This window comes from Salmo trutta, unplaced genomic scaffold (genome assembly GCF_901001165.1).
Source record: "Salmo trutta unplaced genomic scaffold, fSalTru1.1, whole genome shotgun sequence".
NCBI classification, from domain to species: Eukaryota; Metazoa; Chordata; class Actinopteri; order Salmoniformes; family Salmonidae; genus Salmo; species Salmo trutta.
Genome location: NW_021822681.1, coordinates 209,410 through 229,819, shown reverse-complemented (window position 1 = coordinate 229,819; position 20,410 = coordinate 209,410). Strand labels below are relative to the sequence as shown.

The following is a 20,410-nucleotide window of genomic DNA, read 5'->3' as shown; positions in this document are numbered from 1 at the left end:
CTTATGCTTCACGGAGTCGTGGCTGAACGACGACAAAATCAACATACAGCTGGCTGGTTATACGATGTACCGGCAGGATAGAACAGCAGCGTCTGATAAGACAAGGGGCGGAGGACTATGTATTTTTGTAAACAACAGCTGGTGCACGATATCTAAGGAAGTTTCGAGCCATTGCCCGCCTGAGGTAGAGTATCTCATGATAAGCTGTAGACCACACTACCTACCGAGAGAGTTCTCATCTGTATTCTTTGTAGCTGTTTACATACCACCACAGTCAGAGGCTGGCACTAAGATAGCATTGAATCAGTTTAACCTCATTTCTATCAACATGTTAAAAGTGCAACCAGAGAGAAAAGAACTCTGGACCACCTATACTCCTATACACACACACACGGACTCAACACACAGAGATGCGTACAAAGCTCTCCCTCGCCCTCCAAATGGTAAATCCGACCACAACTCTATCCTCCTGATTCCTGCTTACAAGCAAAAACTAAAGCAGGAAGCACCAGTGACTCGGTCTATAAAAAAGTAGTCAGAGGAAGCAGATGCTAAACTACAGGACTGTTTTGCTATCACAGACTGGGACATGTTCCGGGATTCCTCCAATGGCAACCATCAAACAAGCAAGGCATCAATACAGGACTAAGATCGAATCATACTACACCAGCTCTGACACTCGTCGGATGTGGCAGGGCTTGCAAACTATTACAGACTACAAAGGGAAGCACAGCCGAGAGCTGCCCAGTGACATGAGCCTACCAGACGAGCTAAACGAGCCTACGCTCGCTTCGAGGCAAAAAACACTGAAACATGCATGAGAGCACCAGCTGTACCGGAAGACTGTGTGATCACGTTCTACGCAGCCAATGTGGGTAAGACCTTCAGACAGGTCAACATTCACAAGGCCGCAGGGCCAGACGGATTACCAGGACGTGTACTGCGAGAATGCGCTGACCAACTAGCAAGTGTCTTCACTGACATTTTCAACATGTCCCTGTCCGAGTCTGTAATACCAACATGTTTCAAGCAGACCAACATAGTCCCTGTGCCCAAGAACATTAAGGTAACCTGCCTAAATGACTACCGACCCGTAGCACTCACGTCTGTAGCCATGAAGTGCTTTGAAAGGCTGGTCATGGCTAACATCAACACCATCATCCCAGAAACCCTAGACCCACTCCAATTTGCATACCGCCCCAAAAGATCCACAGATGATGCAATCTCTATTGCACTCCACACTGCCCTTTCCCACCTGGACAAAAGGAACACCTACAGTAGGCTAGTTGTTTAGGTTAGTTGAGGTAATATATACAGTTGAATTCGGAAGTTTACATACATTTAGGTTGGAGTCATTAAAACTCGTTTTTCAACCACTCCACAAATTTCTTGTTAACAAACTATAGTTTTGGCAAGTCGGTTAGGACATCTACTTTGTGCATGACACAAGTAATTTTTCCAACAATTGTTTACAGACAGATTATTTCACTGTATCACAATTCCAATGGGTCAGACGTTTACATACACTAAGTTGACTGTGCCTTTAAACAGCTTGGAAAATTCCAGAAAATGATGTCATGGCTTTAGAAGCTTCTGATAGGCTAATTTACATAATTTCAGTCAATTGGAGGTGTACCTGTGGATGTATTTCAAGGCCTACCTTCAAACTCAGTGCCTCTTTGCTTGACATCATGGGAAAATTAAAAGAAATCAGCCAAGACCTCAGATAAAAAAAATTGTAGACCTCCACAAGTCTGGTTCATCCTTGGGAGCAATTTCCAAACGCCTGAAGGTACCACGTTCATCTGTACAAACAATAGTACGCAAGTATAAACACCATGGGACCACACAGCCGTCATACCGCTCAGGAAGGAGACGCGTTCTGTCTCCTAGAGATGAACGTACTTTGGTGCGAAAAGTGCAAATCAATCCCAGAACAACAGCAAAGGACCTTCTGAAGATGCTGGAGGAAACAGGTACAAAAGTATCTATATCCACAGTCAAATGAGTCCTCTATCGACATAACCTGAAAGGCCACTCAGCAAAGAAGAAGCCACTGCTCCAAAACTGCCATACAAAAGCCAGACTACGGTTTGCAACTGCACATGGAGACAAAGATGGTACTTTTTGGAGAAATGTCGTCTGGTCTGATGAAACAAAAATAGAACTATTTGGCCATAATGACCATCATTATGGTTGGAGGAAAAAGGGGGAGGCTTGCAACCCGAAGAACACCATCCCAACCGTGAAGCACGGGGATGGCAGCATCATGTTGTGGGGGTGCTTTGCTACAGGAGGGACTGGTGCACTTCACAAAATAGATGGCAACATGAGGTAGGAAAATTAGGTGGATATATTGAAGCAACATCTCAAGACATCAGTCAGAAAGTTAAAGCTTGGTCGCAAATGGGTCTTCCAAATGGACAATGACCCCAAGCATACTTCCAAAGTTGTGGCAAAATGGCTTAAAGACAACAAAGTCAAGGTATTGGAGTGGCCATCACAAAGTCCTGACCTCAATCACATAGAAAATGTGTGGGCAGAACTGAAAAAGTGTGTGCGAGCAAGGAGGCCTACAAACCTGACTCAGTTACACCAGCTCTGTCAGGAGGAATGGGACAAAATTCACCCAACTTATTGTGGGAAGCTTGTGGAAGGCTACCCGAAAGATTTGACCCACGTTAAACAATTTAAAGGCAATGCTACCAAATACTAATTTAATGTTTGTAAACGTCTGAACCACTGGGAATGTGACGAAAGAAATAGAAGCTGAAATAAATCACTCTCCCTACTATTATTCTGACATTTCACATTTTTAAAATAAAGTGGTGATCCTAACTGACCTAAAACAGGGATTTTTACTAGGATTAAATGTCAGGAACTGTGAAAAACTGAGTTTAAATGTATTTGGCTAAAGTGTATCTAAACTTCCGACTTCAACTGTATGTGAGAATGCTATTCATTGACGACAGCTCAGCGTTCTACCCCATATCAAAGCTCATCAATAAGCTAAGGACCCGGGGAATAAATACCTGGATTCTGGACTCCCTGACGGGCCGCCCCCAGGTGGTGAGGGTAGGTAACAACACATCCACCACGCTGACCCTCAACACGGGGGCCCCTCAGGGGTGTGTGCTCAGTCCCCTCCTGTACTCCCTGTTCACTCATGACTGCATGGCCAGGCACGACTCCAACACCATCATTAAGTTTGCCAGTGGTAGGCCTGATCACCGACAACGACGAGACAGCCTATAGGGAGGAGGTCAGAGACCTGGCCGGGTGGTGCCAGGACAACAACCTCTCCCTCAATGTGATCAAGACAAAGGAGATGATTGTGGACAACAGGAAAAAGAGGACTGAGCACGCCCCCATTCTCATCGACAGGGCTGTAGGGGAGCAGGTTGAGAGCTTCAAGTTCCTTGGTGTCCACATCAACAACAAACTAACATGGTCCAAGCACATCATGACAGTCGTGAAGAGGGCACGACAAAACCAATTCCCCCTCAGGAGACTGAAAAGATTTGGCATGGGTCTCCAGATCCTCAAAAGGTTCTACAGCTGCAACATCGAGAGCATCCTGACTGGTTGCATCACTGCCTGGTACGGCAACTGCTCGGCATTTGAACATAAGGCACTACAGAGGGTAGTGCGTATGGCCCAGTACATCACTGGGGCCAAGCTTCCTGCCATCCAGGACCTCTATACCAGGCGGTGTCAGAGGAAGGCCCTAAAAATTGTCAAAGACTCCAGCCACCCTTGGTCATAGACTAGTCTCTCTGCTACCACACGGCAAGCGGTACCGGAGCGCCAAGTCTAGGTCCAAGAGGCTTCTAAACAGCTTCTACCCCCCAAGCCATACGACTCCCGAACATCTAGTCAAATGGCTACCCAGACTATTCACCACTGCCACTCTCTGTTGTCATCTATACATAGTCACTTTAATAACTCTACCTACATGTACATATTACCTCAACTAACCGGTGCCCCAGCACAATGACTCTTACTTTTATCCGTTTTTTTTTTTTTAAACTGCATTGTCGGTTAGGGGCTCGTAAGTAAGCATTTCACTGTAAGGTCTACACCTGTTAATTGAAATGCATTCCAGGTTACTACCTCATGAAGCTGATTGAGAGAATGCTAAGAGTGTGCAAAGCTGTCTTCGAGGCAAAGGGTGGCTACTTTGAATAATTTTAAATATAAAATATATTATGATTTGTTTAACACTTTTTTGGTTACTACATGATTCCATATATGTTATTTCATAGTTTGATGTACAATGTAGGAAATAGTAAAAATAAACAAAAAACATTAATTTAATTTTAAATGTAACCTTTATTTTAACTAGGCAAGTCAGTTAAGAACAAATTCTTATTTACAATGATGACCAAACCCAGACGTTGCTGGGCCAATTGTGCGCCGCCCCTATGGGACTCCCGATCACGGCCGGTTGTGATACAGCCTGGAACCGAACCAGGGTCTGTAGTGACGCCTCAAGCTCTGAGATGAAGTGCCTTAGACCACTACGCCACTCAGGAGCCCCTTGTAGCATCAAACCCAAGAAGACTTGAGGCTGTAATCGCTGCCAAAGGTGCTTCAACAAAGCACGCTTCGCCTGATGTATTGTTGTCTCTACCTTCTTGCCCTTTGTGCTGTTGTCTGTAGCTAATAATGTTTGTGCCATGTTGTTCTTGCTACCATGCTGTGTTGTCATGTTTTGCTACCATGCTGTGTTGTCATGTGTTGCTACCATGCTGTGTTGTCATGTGTTGCTACCATGCTGTGTTGTCAAGTGTTGCTACCATGCTGTGTTGTCATGTGTTGCTACCATGCTGTGTTGTCATGTGTTTCTACCATGCTGTGTTGTCATGTGTTGCTGCCATGCTGTGTTGCTACAATGCTGTGTTGTCATGTGTTGCTACCATGCTGTGTTGCTACAATGCTGTGTTGTCATGTGTTGCTACCATGTTGTGTTGTCATGTGTTGCAACCATGCTGTGTTGCTACCATGCTGTGTTGCTACCATGCTGTGCTGCTACCATGCTGTGTTGTTGTCTTAGGTCTCTCTTTATGTAGTGTTGTGTTGTCTCTCTTTATGTAGTGTTGTGTTGTCTCTCTTTATGTAGTGTTGTATTGTCTCTCTTTATGTAGTGTTGTATTGTCTCTCTTTATGTAGTGTTGTATTGTCTCTCTTTATGTAGTGTTGTGTTGTCTCTCTTTATGTAGTGTTGTCTCTCTTTATGTAGTGTTGTGGTGTCTCTATGTAGTGTAGTGTTGTCTCTCTTTATGTAGTGTTGTGTCTCTTTATTTAGTGTTGTGGTGTCTCTCTTTATGTAGTGTTGTGTCTCTTTATGTAGTGTTGTGTTGTCTCTCTTTATGTAGTGTTGTGGTGTCTCTCTTTATGTAGTGTTGTGGTGTCTCTATGTAGTGTTGTGTCTCTTTATGTAGTGTTGTGTTGTCTCTCTTTATGTAGTGTTGTGGTGTCTCTCTTTATGTAGTGTTGTGTCTCTTTATGTAGTGTTGTGTCTCTTTATGTAGTGATGTGTTGTCTCTCTTTATGTAGTGTTGTGGTGTCTCTCTTTATGTAGTGTTGTGGTGTCTCTCTTTATGTAGTGTTGTGGTGTCTCTCTTTATGTAGTGTTGTGCTGTGTCTCTTTATGTAGTGTTGTGTTGTCTCTCTATATGTAGTGTTGTGTCTCTTTATGTAGTGTTGTGGTGTCTCTCTTTATGTAGTGTTGTGTCTCTTTATGTAGTGTAGTGTCTCTTTATGTAGTGTTCAAATCAAATCAAAATCAAATCAAATTTATTTATATAGCCCTTCGTACATCAGCTGAAATCTCAAAGTGCTGTACAGAAACCCAGCCTAAAACCCCAAACAGCAAGCAATGCAGGTGAAAGAAGCACGGTGGCTGGGAAAAACTCCCTAGGAAAAACTCCTGAGAAAGGCCAAAAACCTAGGAAGAAACCTAGAGAGGAACCAGGCTATGAGGGGTGGCCAGTCCTCTTCTGGCTGTGCCGGGTGGATATTATAACAGAACATGGTCAAGATGTTAAAATGTGTTGTGTTGTGTCTCTTTATGTAGTGTTGTGTTGTCTCTCTTTATGTAGTGTTGTGTCTCTTTATGTAGTGTTGTGTTGTGTCTCTTTATGTAGTGTTGTCTCTCTTTATGTAGTGTTGTGTTGTGTCTCTTTATGTAGTGTTGTGTTGTGTCTCTTTATGTAGTGTTGTCTCTCTTTATGTAGTGTTGTGTTGTGTCTCTTTATGTAGTGTTGTGTTGTGTCTCTTTATGTAGTGTTGTGTTGTCTCTCTTTATGTAGTGTTGTGTCTCTTTATGTAGTGTTGTGTTGTGTCTCTTTATGTAGTGTTGTCTCTCTTTATGTAGTGTTGTGGTGTGTCTCTTTATGTAGTGTTGTGTCTCTTTATGTAGTGTTGTGTTGTGTCTCTTTATGTAGTGTTGTCTCTCTTTATGTAGTGTTGTGGTGTGTCTCTTTATGTAGTGTTGTGTCTCTTTATGTAGTGTTGTGTTGTGTCTCTTTATGTAGTGTTGTGTCTCTTTATGTAGTGTTGTGTTGTGTCTCTTTATGTAGTGTTGTGTCTCTTTATGTAGTGTTGTGTTGTGTCTCTTTATGTAGTGTTGTGTTGTGTCTCTTTATGTAGTGTTGTGTCTCTTTATGTAGTGTTGTCTCTCTTGTCGTAGTGTGTTTTTTCCTATATATATATATTTTTTTAATCCCAGCCCACGTAGGAGCTCTTTCGCCTTTTGGTAGATCGTCATTGTAAATAAGAACTTGTTCTTAACCGACTTGTCTAGTTAAATAAAAGGTTAAATAAATATGACTTGTTAAGCTAATGTTTACTCCTGAACTCATTTAGGCCATAACAAAGGGGTTGAATATTTATTGACTCAAGACATTTCAGCTTTTGCTTTTTTATTAATTTGATATTATGGTGTATTGTGTGTAGGCCAGTGCCAAAATCTAAATGTAATCCATTTTAAATTCAGGCTGTAACACAACAAAACGTTGAAAAAGTCAAGGGGTGTGAGAATACTTTCTCAACTCCTTGTATGTGTAGCCCATGTATCTGGTGCTGTCTGGCCCCCCAAAAAATATGGCATTGTTTCACTTGCTCAGAAGCTTTCTCCGGTGAGATAATTTAAACCATTTGAGAATTGAAGGAAAGTTGGCGGGGGCACAGTTGGGATGCTGGAATTGTTTTGGATGAGCGTGCAAAAGGTAATCTACTTTTGAAGTGATTTGTTTGACAATCAGATGAAAACATGACTGATCGTGTTCATGGCATATTTAAAAAGGTAATACATTTTTATAGTTAAATTACATGTATTTTCTATAAAAACCCCATTACATTTCTTTGAGGTGGAGGAGGGGGAGGGGGGGGGGGCTCAGACTGACCCCTGACCACCATCATCATCATCGTCGTCACCATGGTAACCCACCCTTGCTCCTGATTCTTTCAGGCCGACCAGAGAACACCACCAGGCCGATGACATCGCAGATGTTGCCGTGGGGACAGCTGAGGAGACCCGTCCTGTTAGAGACAGGAAGTCGGGGTTAACACGGAGACTAGAAGACAGGGTTTCCACGGTGATTAATTAGAACCCGCATCTCTAACGCAGTTGTGTGTGTGATGTCCTACCCATTGCAGAAGGAGTAGGAGGGACATAGCAAACGGACCTCGGCAGACAGAGAGAATTCTGGGACGATAGAGATCTCAGCTGACGGGTTCCTGGAGTTCAGACTGATCTCTGATGGAGCGAGAGAGAGAGAGAGAGTTCAGACTTCTTTCTGTAGATCTGGTGTGTGCGCGTGTGTGTGTGTGTGTGTGTGTATATAAACACTGTGTGAACAAATCACCAGGGGCGCAACTTTCACTGGGGATGGGGGGTCATGACGCCACAGAGCGGGCCGACGCCACAGAGGGCCGCCGACGCCACAGAGGGCCGCCGACGCCACAGAGAGGGCCGACGCCACAGAGAGGGCCGACGCCACAGAGAGGGCCGACACCACAGATGTGAAATAAAATGCAAATCAATTTATAACATTTTTGACATGCGTTTTTCTGGATATTTTTGTTGTTATTCTGTCTCTCACTGTTCAAATAAACTTACCATTAAAATTATAGACTGATCCTTTCTTTGTCAGTGGGCAAACGTACAAAATCAGCAGGGGATCAAATACTTTTTTCCCCCTCACTGTAGAGGATGTCTTAATAAACACAAATCTTTGTACTTTATTTTTTTTAAGAGAGTTGTTCGATTTGTTAAGCTATTGTTAAAGGGTACAACACAATATTGATTATTGAATTACCGTTGATCTAGTTCAGTCTTATCAATCACTTCAACATATGTAACAATGATCTCTAATCTCGCTTGACGACTGGGGGCATTTCTGCTGACTTTATGTCGTTGTAAAGAGAGACTGCTGGAAGGGCCATGGGTCATATCGGACTGTGTTGAAATGCAGCGATTAGCTTCAATGACCCCAAAGAAACAAAGTTGGGCCCCGACAAAACGTTAAGAACAGCTGCTCTTTCCATGACAGACTGACCAGGTGAATACAGGTGAAATCTATAATCTCTTATTGAGGTCACCTGTTCAATCCACTTCAGTGTAGATGAAGGGGAGACGGGTTAAAGAAGGATTTTTAAGCCTTGAGACAATTGAGACCTGGATGGTGTTTGCCGTTCAGAAGGTGAATGAGCAAGACTAAATATTGAAGTGCCTTTGAACGGTGTTTGGTAGTAGGTGCCAGGGGCACCGGTTTGTGTCAAGAACTGCAACGCTGCTGGGTTTTTCACGCTCAACAGTTTCCTGTGTGAATCAACACTGGTCCACCACCCAAAGGACATCCAGCCAACTGGACACAACTGTGGGAAGCATTGGAGTCAACATGGACCAGCATCCCTGTGGAACGCTGGACACCTTGTAGAGTCCATGACCCGACAAACCTGAGGCTGTTCTGATGAAAAACAGGGGGTGCAACTCAATATTAGGAAGGTGTTCCTAATGTTTTGTCCACTCAGTGTATGCGTTACAGTGTGTTACCTATATGTTGGTGGTCTCTAGTGTTGGTGGTCTCTAGTGTTACCTATATGTTGGTGGTCTCTAGTGTTGGTGGTCTCTAGTGTTGGTGGTCTCTAGTGTTGGTGGTCTCTAGTGTTACCTATATGTTGGTGGTCTCTAGTGTTGGTGGTCTCTAGTGTTGGTGGTCTCTAGTGTTACCTATATGTTGGTGGTCTCTAGTGTTGGTGGTCTCTAGTGTTACCTATATGTTGGTGGTATCTAGTGTTGGTGGTCTCTAGTGTTACCTATTTGTTGGTGGTCTCTAGTGTTGGTGGTCTCTAGTGTTACCTATATGTTGGTGGTCTCTAGTGTTGGTGGTCTCTAGTGTTACCTATTTGTTGGTGGTCTCTAGTGTTGGTGGTCTCTAGTGTTACCTATATGTTGGTGGTCTCTAGTGTTGGTGGTATCTAGTGTTGGTGGTCTCTAGTGTTACCTATTTGTTGGTGGTCTCTAGTGTTGGTGGTCTCTAGTGTTACCTATATGTTGGTGGTCTCTAGTGTTGGTGGTCTCTAGTGTTACCTATTTGTTGGTGGTCTCTAGTGTTGGTGGTCTCTAGTGTTACCTATTTGTTGGTGGTCTCTAGTGCTGCAATGCTCTACTTTCCGGCTACCCGGATAAAGCACTAAACAAACTTCAGTTAGTGCTAAATACGGCTGCTAGAATCCTGACTAGAACCAAAAAATTTGATCATATTACTCCAGTGCTAGCTTCCCTACACTGGCTTCCTGTTAAGGCAAGGGCTGATTTTAAGGTTTTACTGCTAACCTACAAAGCATTACATGGGCTTGCTCCTACCTATCTTTCCGATTTGGTCCTGCCGTACATACCTACACGTACGCTACGGTCACAAGACGCAGGCCTCCTAATTGTCCCTAGAATTTCTAAGCAAACGGCTGGAGGTAGGGCTTTCTCCTATAGAGCTCCATTTTTATGGAATGGTCTGCCTACCCATGTGAGAGACGCAGACTCAGTCTCAACCTTTAAGTCTTTACTGAAGACTTATCTCTTCAGTAGGTCCTATGATTAAGTATAGTCTGGCCCAGGAGTGTGAAGGTGAACGGAAAGGCTGGAGCAACGAACCGCCCTTGCTGTCTCTGCCTTGTCGGTTCCCCTCTTCCCACTGGGATTCTCTGCCTCTAACCCTTTTACAGGGGCTGAGTCACTGACTTACTGGTGTTCTTCCATGCCGTCCATGGGAGGGGTGCGTCACTTGAGTAGGTTGAGCCACTGACGTGGTCTTCCTGTCTGGGTTGGCGCCCCCCCCCCTTGGGTTGTGCCGTGGCGGAGATCTTTGTGGGCTATACTCGGCCTTGTCTTCGGACGGTAAGTTGGTGGTTGTAGATATCCCTCTAGTGGTGTGGGGGCTGTGCTTTGGCAAAGTGGGTGGGGTTATATCCTGCCTGTTTGGCCCTGTCCGGGGGTATCATCGGATGGGGCCACAGTGTCTTCTGATCCCTCCTGTCTCAGCCTCCAGTATTTATGCTGCAGTAGTTTATGTGTCGGGGGGCTAGGGTCAGTCTGTTACATCTGGAGTATTCTCTTGTCTTATCCGGTGTCCTGTGTGAATGTAAATATGCTCTCTCTAATTCTCTCTTTCTTTCTTTCTCTCGGAGGACCTGAGCCCTAGGACCATGCCTCAGGACTACCTGGCATGATGACTCCTTGCTGTCCCCAGTCCACCTGGCCGTGCTGCTGCTCCAGTTTCAACTGTTCTGCCTGCGGCTATGGAACCCTGACCTGTTCACCGGACGTGCTTGTTGCACCCTCGACAACTACTATGATTATTATTATTTGACCATGCTGGTCATTTATGAACATTTTAACATCTTGACCATGTTCTGTTATAATATCCACCCGGCACAGCCAGAAGAGGACTGGCCACCCCTCATAGCCTGGTTCCTCTCTAGGTTTCTTCCTAGGTTTTTGGCCTTTCTCAGGAGTTTTTCCTAGGGAGTTTTTCCCAGCCACCGTGCTTCTTTCACATGCATTGCTTGCTGTTTGGGGTTTTAGGCTGGGTTTCTGTACAGCACTTTGAGATTTCAGCTGATGTACGAAGGGCTATATAAATAAATGTGATTTGATTTGATTTAGTGTTGGTGGTCTCTAGTGTTGGTGGTCTCTAGTGTTACCTTTATGTTGGTGGTCTCTAGTGTTGGTGGTCTCTAGTGTTGGTGGTCTCTAGTGTTGGTGGTCTCTAGTGTTACCTATATGTTGGTGGTCTCTAGTGTTGGTGGTCTCTAGTGTTGGTGGTCTCTAGTGTTGGTGGTCTCTAGTGTTACCTATATGTTGGTGGTCTCTAGTGTTGGTGGTCTCTAAAAGACACGGTCTCTAGTGTTGTCTCTCAAAGACACGGTCTCTAGTGTTGGTGGTCTCTAGTGTTGGTGGTCTCTAGTGTTGGTGGTCTCTAGTGTTACCTTTATGTTGGTGGTCTCTAGTGTTGGTGGTCTCTAGTGTTACCTATATGTTGGTGGTCTCTAGTGTTGGTGGTCTCTAGTGTTGGTGGTCTCTAGTGTTACCTATATGTTGGTGGTCTCTAGTGTTGGTGGTCTCTAGTGTTACCTATATGTTGGTGGTCTCTAGTGTTGGTGGTCTCTAGTGTTACCTATATGTTGGTGGTCTCTAGTGTTGGTGGTCTCTAGTGTTGGTGGTCTCTAGTGTTACCTAAATGTTGGTGGTCTCTAGTGTTGGTGGTCTCTAGTGTTGGTGGTCTCTAGTGTTGGTGGTCTCTAGTGTTACCTATTTGTTGGTGGTCTCTAGTGTTGGTGGTCTCTAGTGTTGGTGGTCTCTAGTGTTACCTTTATGTTGGTGGTCTCTAGTGTTGGTGGTCTCTAGTGTTGGTGGTCTCTAGTGTTGGTGGTCTCTAGTGTTACCTATATGTTGGTGGTCTCTAGTGTTGGTGGTCTCTAGTGTTGGTGGTCTCTAGTGTTGGTGGTCTCTAGTGTTACCTATATGTTGGTGGTCTCTAGTGTTGGTGGTCTCTAAAAGACACGGTCTCTAGTGTTGTCTCTCAAGGACACGGTCTCTAGTGTTGGTGGTCTCTAGTGTTGGTGGTCTCTAGTGTTACCTTTATGTTGGTGGTCTCTAGTGTTGGTGGTCTCTAGTGTTACCTATATGTTGGTGGTCTCTAGTGTTACCTTTATGTTGGTGGTCTCTAGTGTTGGTGGTCTCTAGTGTTACCTTTATGTTGGTGGTCTCTAGTGTTGGTGGTCTCTAGTGTTGGTGGTCTCTAGTGTTACCTATATGTTGGTGGTCTCTAGTGTTGGTGGTCTCTAGTGTTACCTATATGTTGGTGGTCTCTAGTGTTGGTGGTCTCTAGTGTTACCTATATGTTGGTGGTCTCTAGTGTTGGTGGTCTCTAGTGTTGGTGGTCTCTAGTGTTGGTGGTCTCTAGTGTTACCTATATGTTGGTGGTCTCTAGTGTTGGTGGTCTCTAGTGTTGGTGGTCTCTAGTGTTGGTGGTCTCTAGTGTTGGTGGTCTCTAGTGTTGGTGGTCTCTAGTGTTACCTTTATGTTGGTGGTCTCTAGTGTTGGTGGTCTCTAGTGTTGGTGGTCTCTAGTGTTACCTTTATGTTGGTGGTCTCTAGTGTTGGTGGTCTCTAGTGTTGGTGGTCTCTAGTGTTGGTGGTCTCTAGTGTTACCTATTTGTTGGTGGTCTCTAGTGTTGGTGGTCTCTAGTGTTGGTGGTCTCTAGTGTTGGTGGCCTCTAGTGTTACCTATATGTTGGTGGTCTCTCGTGTCGTAGCTCTCCTTGACTCTGAAGCCTCTTGTTTTCAAGACCTGACCTGGTCTCAGTCTGCCATACCACGACACACACACACTGTTCCACAACACACACACACACACACACCCCGACACATCACACACTTCCAACACCGCCTAGGAAAGAGAGGAAGAGGGGAGAAAAGCAGACAGACGAGAGAGAGAGAGAATATTCAGTCAGTTCCTGCAGGTCATCTGATGCAGCACTCCATCACTCTACTTCTTGGTCAAATAGCCCTTACACAGCCTGGAGGTGTGTTGGGTCATTGTCCTGTTGAAAAACAAATGACAGTCCCACTAAGCGCAAACCAGCTGGGATGGCGTATCTCTGCAGAATGCTGTTGCAGCCATGCTGGTTAAGTGTGCCTTGAATTCTAAATAAATCACAGACAGTGTCACCAGCAAAGCACCCCCACACCATCACACCTCCTCCTCCATGCTTCACAGTGGGAACCACACATGCAGAGATCATCCTTTCACCTACTCTGCGTCTCACAAAGACACGGCGGTTGGAACCAAAAATCTCATATTTGGACTCATCAGACCAAAGGACAGATTTCCACCGGTCTAATGTCTATTGCTCATGTTTCTTGGCCCAAGCAAGTCTCTTCTTCTTATCAGTGTCCTTTAGTAGTGGTTTCCTGGCAGCAATTCAACCATGAAGGCCTGATTCACGCAGTCTCTGAACAGTTGATGTTGAGATGTGTGTTACTTGAACTCTGAAGCATTTATTTGGGCTGCAATCTGAGGTGCAGTGAACTCTAATGAACTAATCCTCTGCAGCAGAGGTAACTCTGGGTCTTCCTTTCCTGTGGTGGTCCTCATGAGAGCCAGTTTCATCATAGTGCTTCATGGTTTTTGCTACTGCACTTGAAGAAACTTTCAAAATTATTGACATTTTCCATATTAACTGACCTTCATGTCTTAAAGTAATGATGGACTGTAGTTTCTCTTTGCTTATCTGAGCTGTTCTTGCCATAATATGGACTTTTACCAAATAGGGCTGTCTTCTGTATACCACCCCTACCTTGTCACAACACAACTGATTGGCTCAAACGCATTAAGAAGGAAATACATTTCACAAATTCACTTTTAACAAGGCACACCTATTAATTGAAATGCATTCCAGGTGACTACCTCATGAAGCTGGTTGAGAGAATGCCAAGAGTGTGCAAAGCTGTCATCAAGGCAAAGGGTGGCTACTTTGAAGAATCTCAAATATAAAATATATTTTGATTTAACACTTTTTTGTGGTTACTACATGATTTCATATGTATTATTTCATAGTTTTGATGTCTTCACTATTATTCTACAATGTAGAAAATAGTAAAAAATTAAGAAAAACCCTTGAATGAGTAGGTGTGTCCAAACTTTTGACTGGTACCGTATATATATGTATGTATGTATGTATGTATGTATGTATGTATGTATGTATGTATGTATGTATGTATGTATGTATGTATGTATGTATGTATGTATGTATGTATGTATATGCGCGTATGTACTAACCTTATAAGGGCATAAACAATTGCTGTCGGATTTCCCATAATACATCACTCTGGACTTGTTGAGAACTCGCACCACCAGCACACCCCTGGCCACACCCCTCCTCGCTGTGGCACCGCCCTTACGGGACAGGAAGTCCTCCTGCAGTTCAGCTAGCGTCACTGTCGCCCGAACATCTGGAGAGACAACACACACACACCTAGAGAGACAACACACACACACCTAGAGAGAGACAACACACACACACACACACACACACACACACACACACACACACACACACACACCTAGAGAGAGACAACACACACACACACACCTAGAGAGAGACAACACACACACTTACACACCTAGAGAGAGACAACACACACACTTACACACCTAGAGAGAGACAACACACACACTTACACACCAAGAGAGAGACAACACACACACTTACACACCTAGAGAGAGACAACACACACACACACTTACACACCTAGAGAGAGACAACACACACACACTTACACACCTAGAGAGAGACAACACACACACACACACACCTAGAGAGAGAAACAACACACACACACACACACACCTAGAGAGAGACAACACACACACACACACACAGAGAGAGACAACACACACACACCTAGAGAGAGACAACACACACACACACACACACACACACACCTAGAGAGAGACAACACACACACACACCGAGAGAGAGACAACACACACACTTACACACCTAGAGAGAGACAACACACACACACTTACACACCTAGAGAGAGACAACACACACACACTTACACACCTAGAGAGAGACAACACACACACACTTACACACCTAGAGAGAGACAACACACACACACACACCTAGAGAGAGACAACACACACACACACACACACACACACACACACAGAGAGACAACACACACACACACACACACCTAGAGAGAGACAACACACACACACACACACCTAGAGAGAGACAACACACACACACACACCTAGAGAGAGACAACACACACACACACACCTAGAGAGAGACAACACACACACACACACCTAGAGAGAGACAACACACACACACACACACCTAGAGAGAGACAACACACACACACACACCTAGAGAGAGACAACACACACACACACACCTAGAGAGAGACAACACACACACACACACACCTAGAGAGAGAACACACACACACACACACCTAGAGAGAGAACACACACGCACACACACCTAGAGAGAGAACACACACGCACACACACCTAGAGAGAGAACACACACACACACACACACACACACACACACACACACTTACACGCCTAGAGAGAGACAACACACACACACTTACACACCTAGAGAGAGACAACACACACACACACACACATCTAGAGAGAGACAACACACACACACACATCTAGAGAGAGACAACACACACACACACACACACACACACACACACACACACACACACACACACACACCTAGAGAGACAACACACACACACACACCTAGAGAGAGACAACACACACACCTAGAGAGAGACAACACACACACACCTAGAGAGAGACAACACACACACACACACACACCTAGAGAGAGACAACACACACACACACACCTAGAGAGAGACAACACACACACACACACATCTAGAGAGAGACAACACACACACCTAGAGAGAGACAACACACACACACACACACACCTAGAGAGAGACAACACACACACACACATCTAGAGAGAGACAACACACACATCTAGAGAGAGACAACACACACACACACACACACACACACACCTAGAGAGAGACAACACACACACACACACCTAGAGAGAGACAACACACACACACACACACACACCTAGAGAGAGACAACACACACACACACACCTAGAGAGAGACAACACACACACACACACCTAGAGAGAGACAACACACACACACACACCTAGAGAGAGACAACACACACACACACACCTAGAGAGAGACAACACACACACACACACCTAGAGAGAGACAACACACACACACACACCTAGAGAGAGACAACACACACACACACACCTAGAGAGAGACAACACACACACACATCTAGAGAGAGACAACACACACATCTAGAGAGAGACAACACACACATCTAGAGAGAGACAACACACACACACACACACACACCTAGAGAGAGACAACACACACACACACATCTAGAGAGAGACAACACACACACACACACACACACACACACACATCTAGAGAGAGACAACACACACACACACACACACACACACACACACACACACACACACCTAGAGAGACAACACACACACACACACACCTAGAGAGAGACAACACACACACCTAGAGAGAGACAACACACACACACACACACACAGACACCTAGAGAGAGACAACACACACACACACACACACCTAGAGAGAGACAACACACACAGACACCTGGAGAGAGACAACACACACAGACACCTGGAGAGAGAACACACTCTTGCTCTGTCCTAAAACTACTCCGCACCCTCTACGTCCTGGTCTGAGTCCTCTGAGTACTCCGCGTTGGGGGTCTCCCTCCAGGCTGGTCCACTGTAGTCCTGGTTGTTCCAGAGGGGCAGATAGCAGCTTCTCCTGGCCCTGAGGGGCAGCAAGCTGGGGGCCTGGGCCCTCTCTAGGTGGACTGGGCCTGGGGTTAGGGCTGGGTCTGCTGGATGGGATCCTGGGTCTCTCTCTGGGTCTGGTTGGGCTCCGTACCATGGCAGTCTCTCAGGCTCTACCCCGGGAGTCAGTCCCTCCATTCCCCCTTCCCCTCCTCCATCCCCAGCCACCTCCACACTCACCAGCCTGTAAGTCCTCCTTCCTCCTCCTCCTCCCTCCTCCTCCTCTCCTACAGACTCCCCGGGTGAAAAGGTAACATGTCGTAGCTGAGCGCCACACCGGAACACATTCCTCTCCACCAGACGGTTGAGGCTGGGGTCAAGGGTCACACGCAGCCTGAAGACGGAGAGACAGGGTGAGGAGGAACACAGTACACAGTGCCGGAGAAGGGGATTTTAATAAGCTAGCTAGCTGGGCTAACAACAATACAAACTGCAGCTAGCTAGCTGGGCTAACAACAATACAAACTGCAGCTAGCTAGCTAGCTGGGCTAACAACAATACAAACTGCAGCTAGTTAGCTAGCTGGGCTAACAACAATAAAAACTGCAGCTAGCTAGCTAGCTGGGCTAACAACAATAAAAACTGCAGCTAGCTAGCTGGGCTAACAACAATAAAAACTGCAGCTGGCTAGCTGGGCTAACAACAATAAAAACTGCAGCTAGCTAGCTGGGCTAACAACAATAAAAACTGCAGCTAGCTAGCTAGCTGGGCTAACAACAATAAAAACTGCAGCTAGCTAGCTAGCTGGGCTAACAACAATAAAAACTGCAGCTAGCTAGCTAGCTGGGCTAACAACAATACAAACTGCAGCTAGCTAGCTGGGCTAACAACAATACAAACTGCAGCTAGCTAGCTGGGCTAACAACAATACAAACTGCAGCTAGCTAGCTGGGCTAACAACAATACAAACTGCAGCAAGCTAGCTGGGCAGACAGACAGTAACCTAGTCCAGTCAGACAGACAGACAGACAGACAGACAGACAGACAGACAGACAGACAGACAGACAGACAGACAGACAGACAGACAGTACCCTAGTCCAGTCAGACAGACAGACAGACAGTAACCTAGTCCAGTCAGACAGACAGACAGTACCCTAGTCCAGTCAGACAGACAGACAGTAACCTAGTCCAGTCAGTCAGACAGACAGTAACCTAGTCCAGTCAGACAGACAGACAGTAACCTAGTTGAGTCAGACAGACAGACAGTAACCTAGTCCAGTCAGACAGACAGTAACCTAGTACAGACAGACAGACAGACAGAGACAGTAACCTAGTCCAGTCAGACAGACAGTAACCTAGTCCAGTCAGACAGACAGACAGTACCCTAGTCCAGTCAGACAGACAGACAGTACCCTAGTCCAGTCAGACAGACAGACAGACAGTACCCTAGTCCAGTCAGACAGACAGACAGACAGACAGTAACCTAGTCCAGTCAGACAGACAGACAGACAGTAACCTAGTCCAGTCAGACCGACAGACAGTAACCTAGTCCAGTCAGACAGACAGACAGTAACCTAGTCCAGTCAGTCAGACAGACAGTAACCTAGTCCAGTCAGACAGACAGACAGACAGACAGACATTACCCAGTCTACCCAGTCCACCATAAACACTACCCAGTCTACCCTAAACACTACCCAGTCTACCCTAAACACTACCCAGTCTACCCTAAACACTACCCAGTCCACCCTAAACACTACCCAGTCCACCCTAAACACTACCCAGTCCACCCTAAACACTACCCAGTCCACCCTAAACACTACCCAGTCCACCCTAAACACTACCCAGTCTACCCTAAACACTACCCAGTCTACCCTAAACACTACCCAGTCCACCCTAAACACTACCCAGTCCACCCTAAACACTACCCAGTCCACCCTAAATACTACCCAGTCCACCCTAAACACGACCCAGTCTACCCAGTCCACCCTAAACACTACCCAGTCCACCCTAAACACTACCCAGTATACCCTAAACACTACCCAGTCTACCCTAAACACTACCCAGTCTACGCTAAACACTACCCAGTCCACCCTAAACACTACCCAGTATACCCTAAACACTACCCAGTCCACCCTAAACACTAACCAGTATACCCTAAACACTACCCAGTCCACCCTAAACACTACCCAGTCCACCCTAAACACTACCCAGTCTACCCTAAACACTACCCAGTCTACCCTAAACACTACCCAGTCCACCCTAAACACTACCCAGTCCACCCTAAACACTACCCAGTCCACCCTAAACACTACCCAGTCCACCCTAAACACTACCCAGTATACCCTAAACACTACCCAGTCCACCCTAAACACTACCCAGTATACCCTAAACACTACCCAGTCCACCCTAAACACTACCCAGTATACCCTAAACACTACCCAGTCTACCCTAAACACTACCCAGTCTACCCTAAACACTACCCAGTCCACCCTAAACACTACCCAGTATACCCTAAACACTACCCAGTCTACCCTAAACACTACCCAGTCTACCCTAAACACTACCCAGTCTACCCTAAACACTACCCAGTCCACCCTAAACACTACCCAGTCCACCCTAAACACTACCCAGTCCACCCTAAACACTACCCAGTCTACCCAGTCCACCCTAAACACTACCCAGTCTACCCAGTCCACCCTAAACACTACCCAGTCAAACACCCCGACCGACCTGCAGTCCCCATCTGTCAGAGTGGCGTCGTAGAGGCTGTCTGAGGAGCTGATGTTCTGGGGGAAATAGAGACTGAAGCCTCGGTCTCTCCCGTAACGCTGCACCGACAACACCCATAACCGCTCCGGACAGAGTACCGGGCTGGTGGCGGGGCGGGAGAAGGTTCTCTGCAAGGGACAGCTCACCGACGCCATGTTTAACCCGAAACAACAATACCGCACTGCAGTGTGGGAACTTCGACTGACAGACAAGATGGCGGATGTTTTTCTTCTGCTCACAGAGTCAAGTCTGGCTCACTGCCAGCGTTGGTGTCCGGAAGTGGGAGGTGTCCGGAAGTGGGAGGCTCAACTGCGATAGGCTGTCCGTCAGCGCTGTGTCATTGGTTAGACGGTTTTTATTGGTCCGTTCCGGACCGTCTGAAACAAGACTGGGAGCCAGTCTATTCTTAATGGGAAATCCTACTGTACCATTTGAATGTTAACAAAACACACAACAAAAACACCTCACTTATAGCTTAAATATGAAAATAAAAGTAATTTTGACGTCAGTTATTAGTCTACCAGTTTTTCATTTATTACAACTAATTCTTCATTATTAGGTCATTAACTCATTGTGACTTATGTTCAGCTATCGCCTGATAAAATTGTGTTATGTGAATCAGGCTCTTTTTAATGACTCTTGTGTAATTGGGCAGCAAACAGCAGACCGGTTTTTCATTTACTAATAAATCTACAGTACCA

At 45.7% G+C, this 20,410-nt stretch overlaps 1 protein-coding gene and 2 long non-coding RNA genes across 9 annotated transcripts in view; all 3 read right to left on the bottom strand.

The window, feature by feature from the left end:
* LOC115183239 (RPA-related protein RADX) overlaps positions 1 to 19,980 on the bottom strand; it is a 45,509-nt gene extending 25,529 nt beyond the window's left edge. The window contains exons 1-6 of one of the 2 annotated variants that reach the window (XM_029744589.1): positions 19,671 to 19,980; positions 16,865 to 17,334; positions 14,348 to 14,520; positions 12,793 to 12,955; positions 7,654 to 7,762; positions 7,454 to 7,545 (exon numbers count right to left, since the gene is read on the bottom strand). In XM_029744589.1, the coding sequence (XP_029600449.1) occupies positions 7,454 to 7,545; positions 7,654 to 7,762; positions 12,793 to 12,955; positions 14,348 to 14,520; positions 16,865 to 17,334; positions 19,671 to 19,864 (1,201 nt within the window). In that variant the 5' untranslated portion in view covers positions 19,865 to 19,980. The remainder of the gene's footprint in view (positions 1 to 7,453; positions 7,546 to 7,653; positions 7,763 to 12,792; positions 12,956 to 14,347; positions 14,521 to 16,864; positions 17,335 to 19,670) is intronic. The other variant, XM_029744588.1, reaches the window with a different exon arrangement.
* Positions 9,065 to 9,727, bottom strand: LOC115183242 (uncharacterized). Of its 2 annotated transcripts, none has more exons than XR_003874012.1 (2): positions 9,513 to 9,727; positions 9,065 to 9,453 (listed from the first exon to the last, which is right to left on the bottom strand). It is a non-coding gene; the product is annotated as an uncharacterized LOC115183242 (long non-coding RNA). The 2 variants fall into 2 exon arrangements; XR_003874013.1 differs by having other exon boundaries at positions 9,065 to 9,410.
* LOC115183241 (uncharacterized) lies at positions 11,251 to 12,786 on the bottom strand. Of its 5 annotated transcripts, none has more exons than XR_003874007.1 (2): positions 11,682 to 12,786; positions 11,251 to 11,638 (listed from the first exon to the last, which is right to left on the bottom strand). It is a non-coding gene; the product is annotated as an uncharacterized LOC115183241 (long non-coding RNA). The 5 variants fall into 5 exon arrangements; XR_003874008.1 differs by having other exon boundaries at positions 11,741 to 12,786; XR_003874009.1 differs by having other exon boundaries at positions 11,816 to 12,786.
* Positions 19,981 to 20,410: the final 430 nt, after the last annotated feature.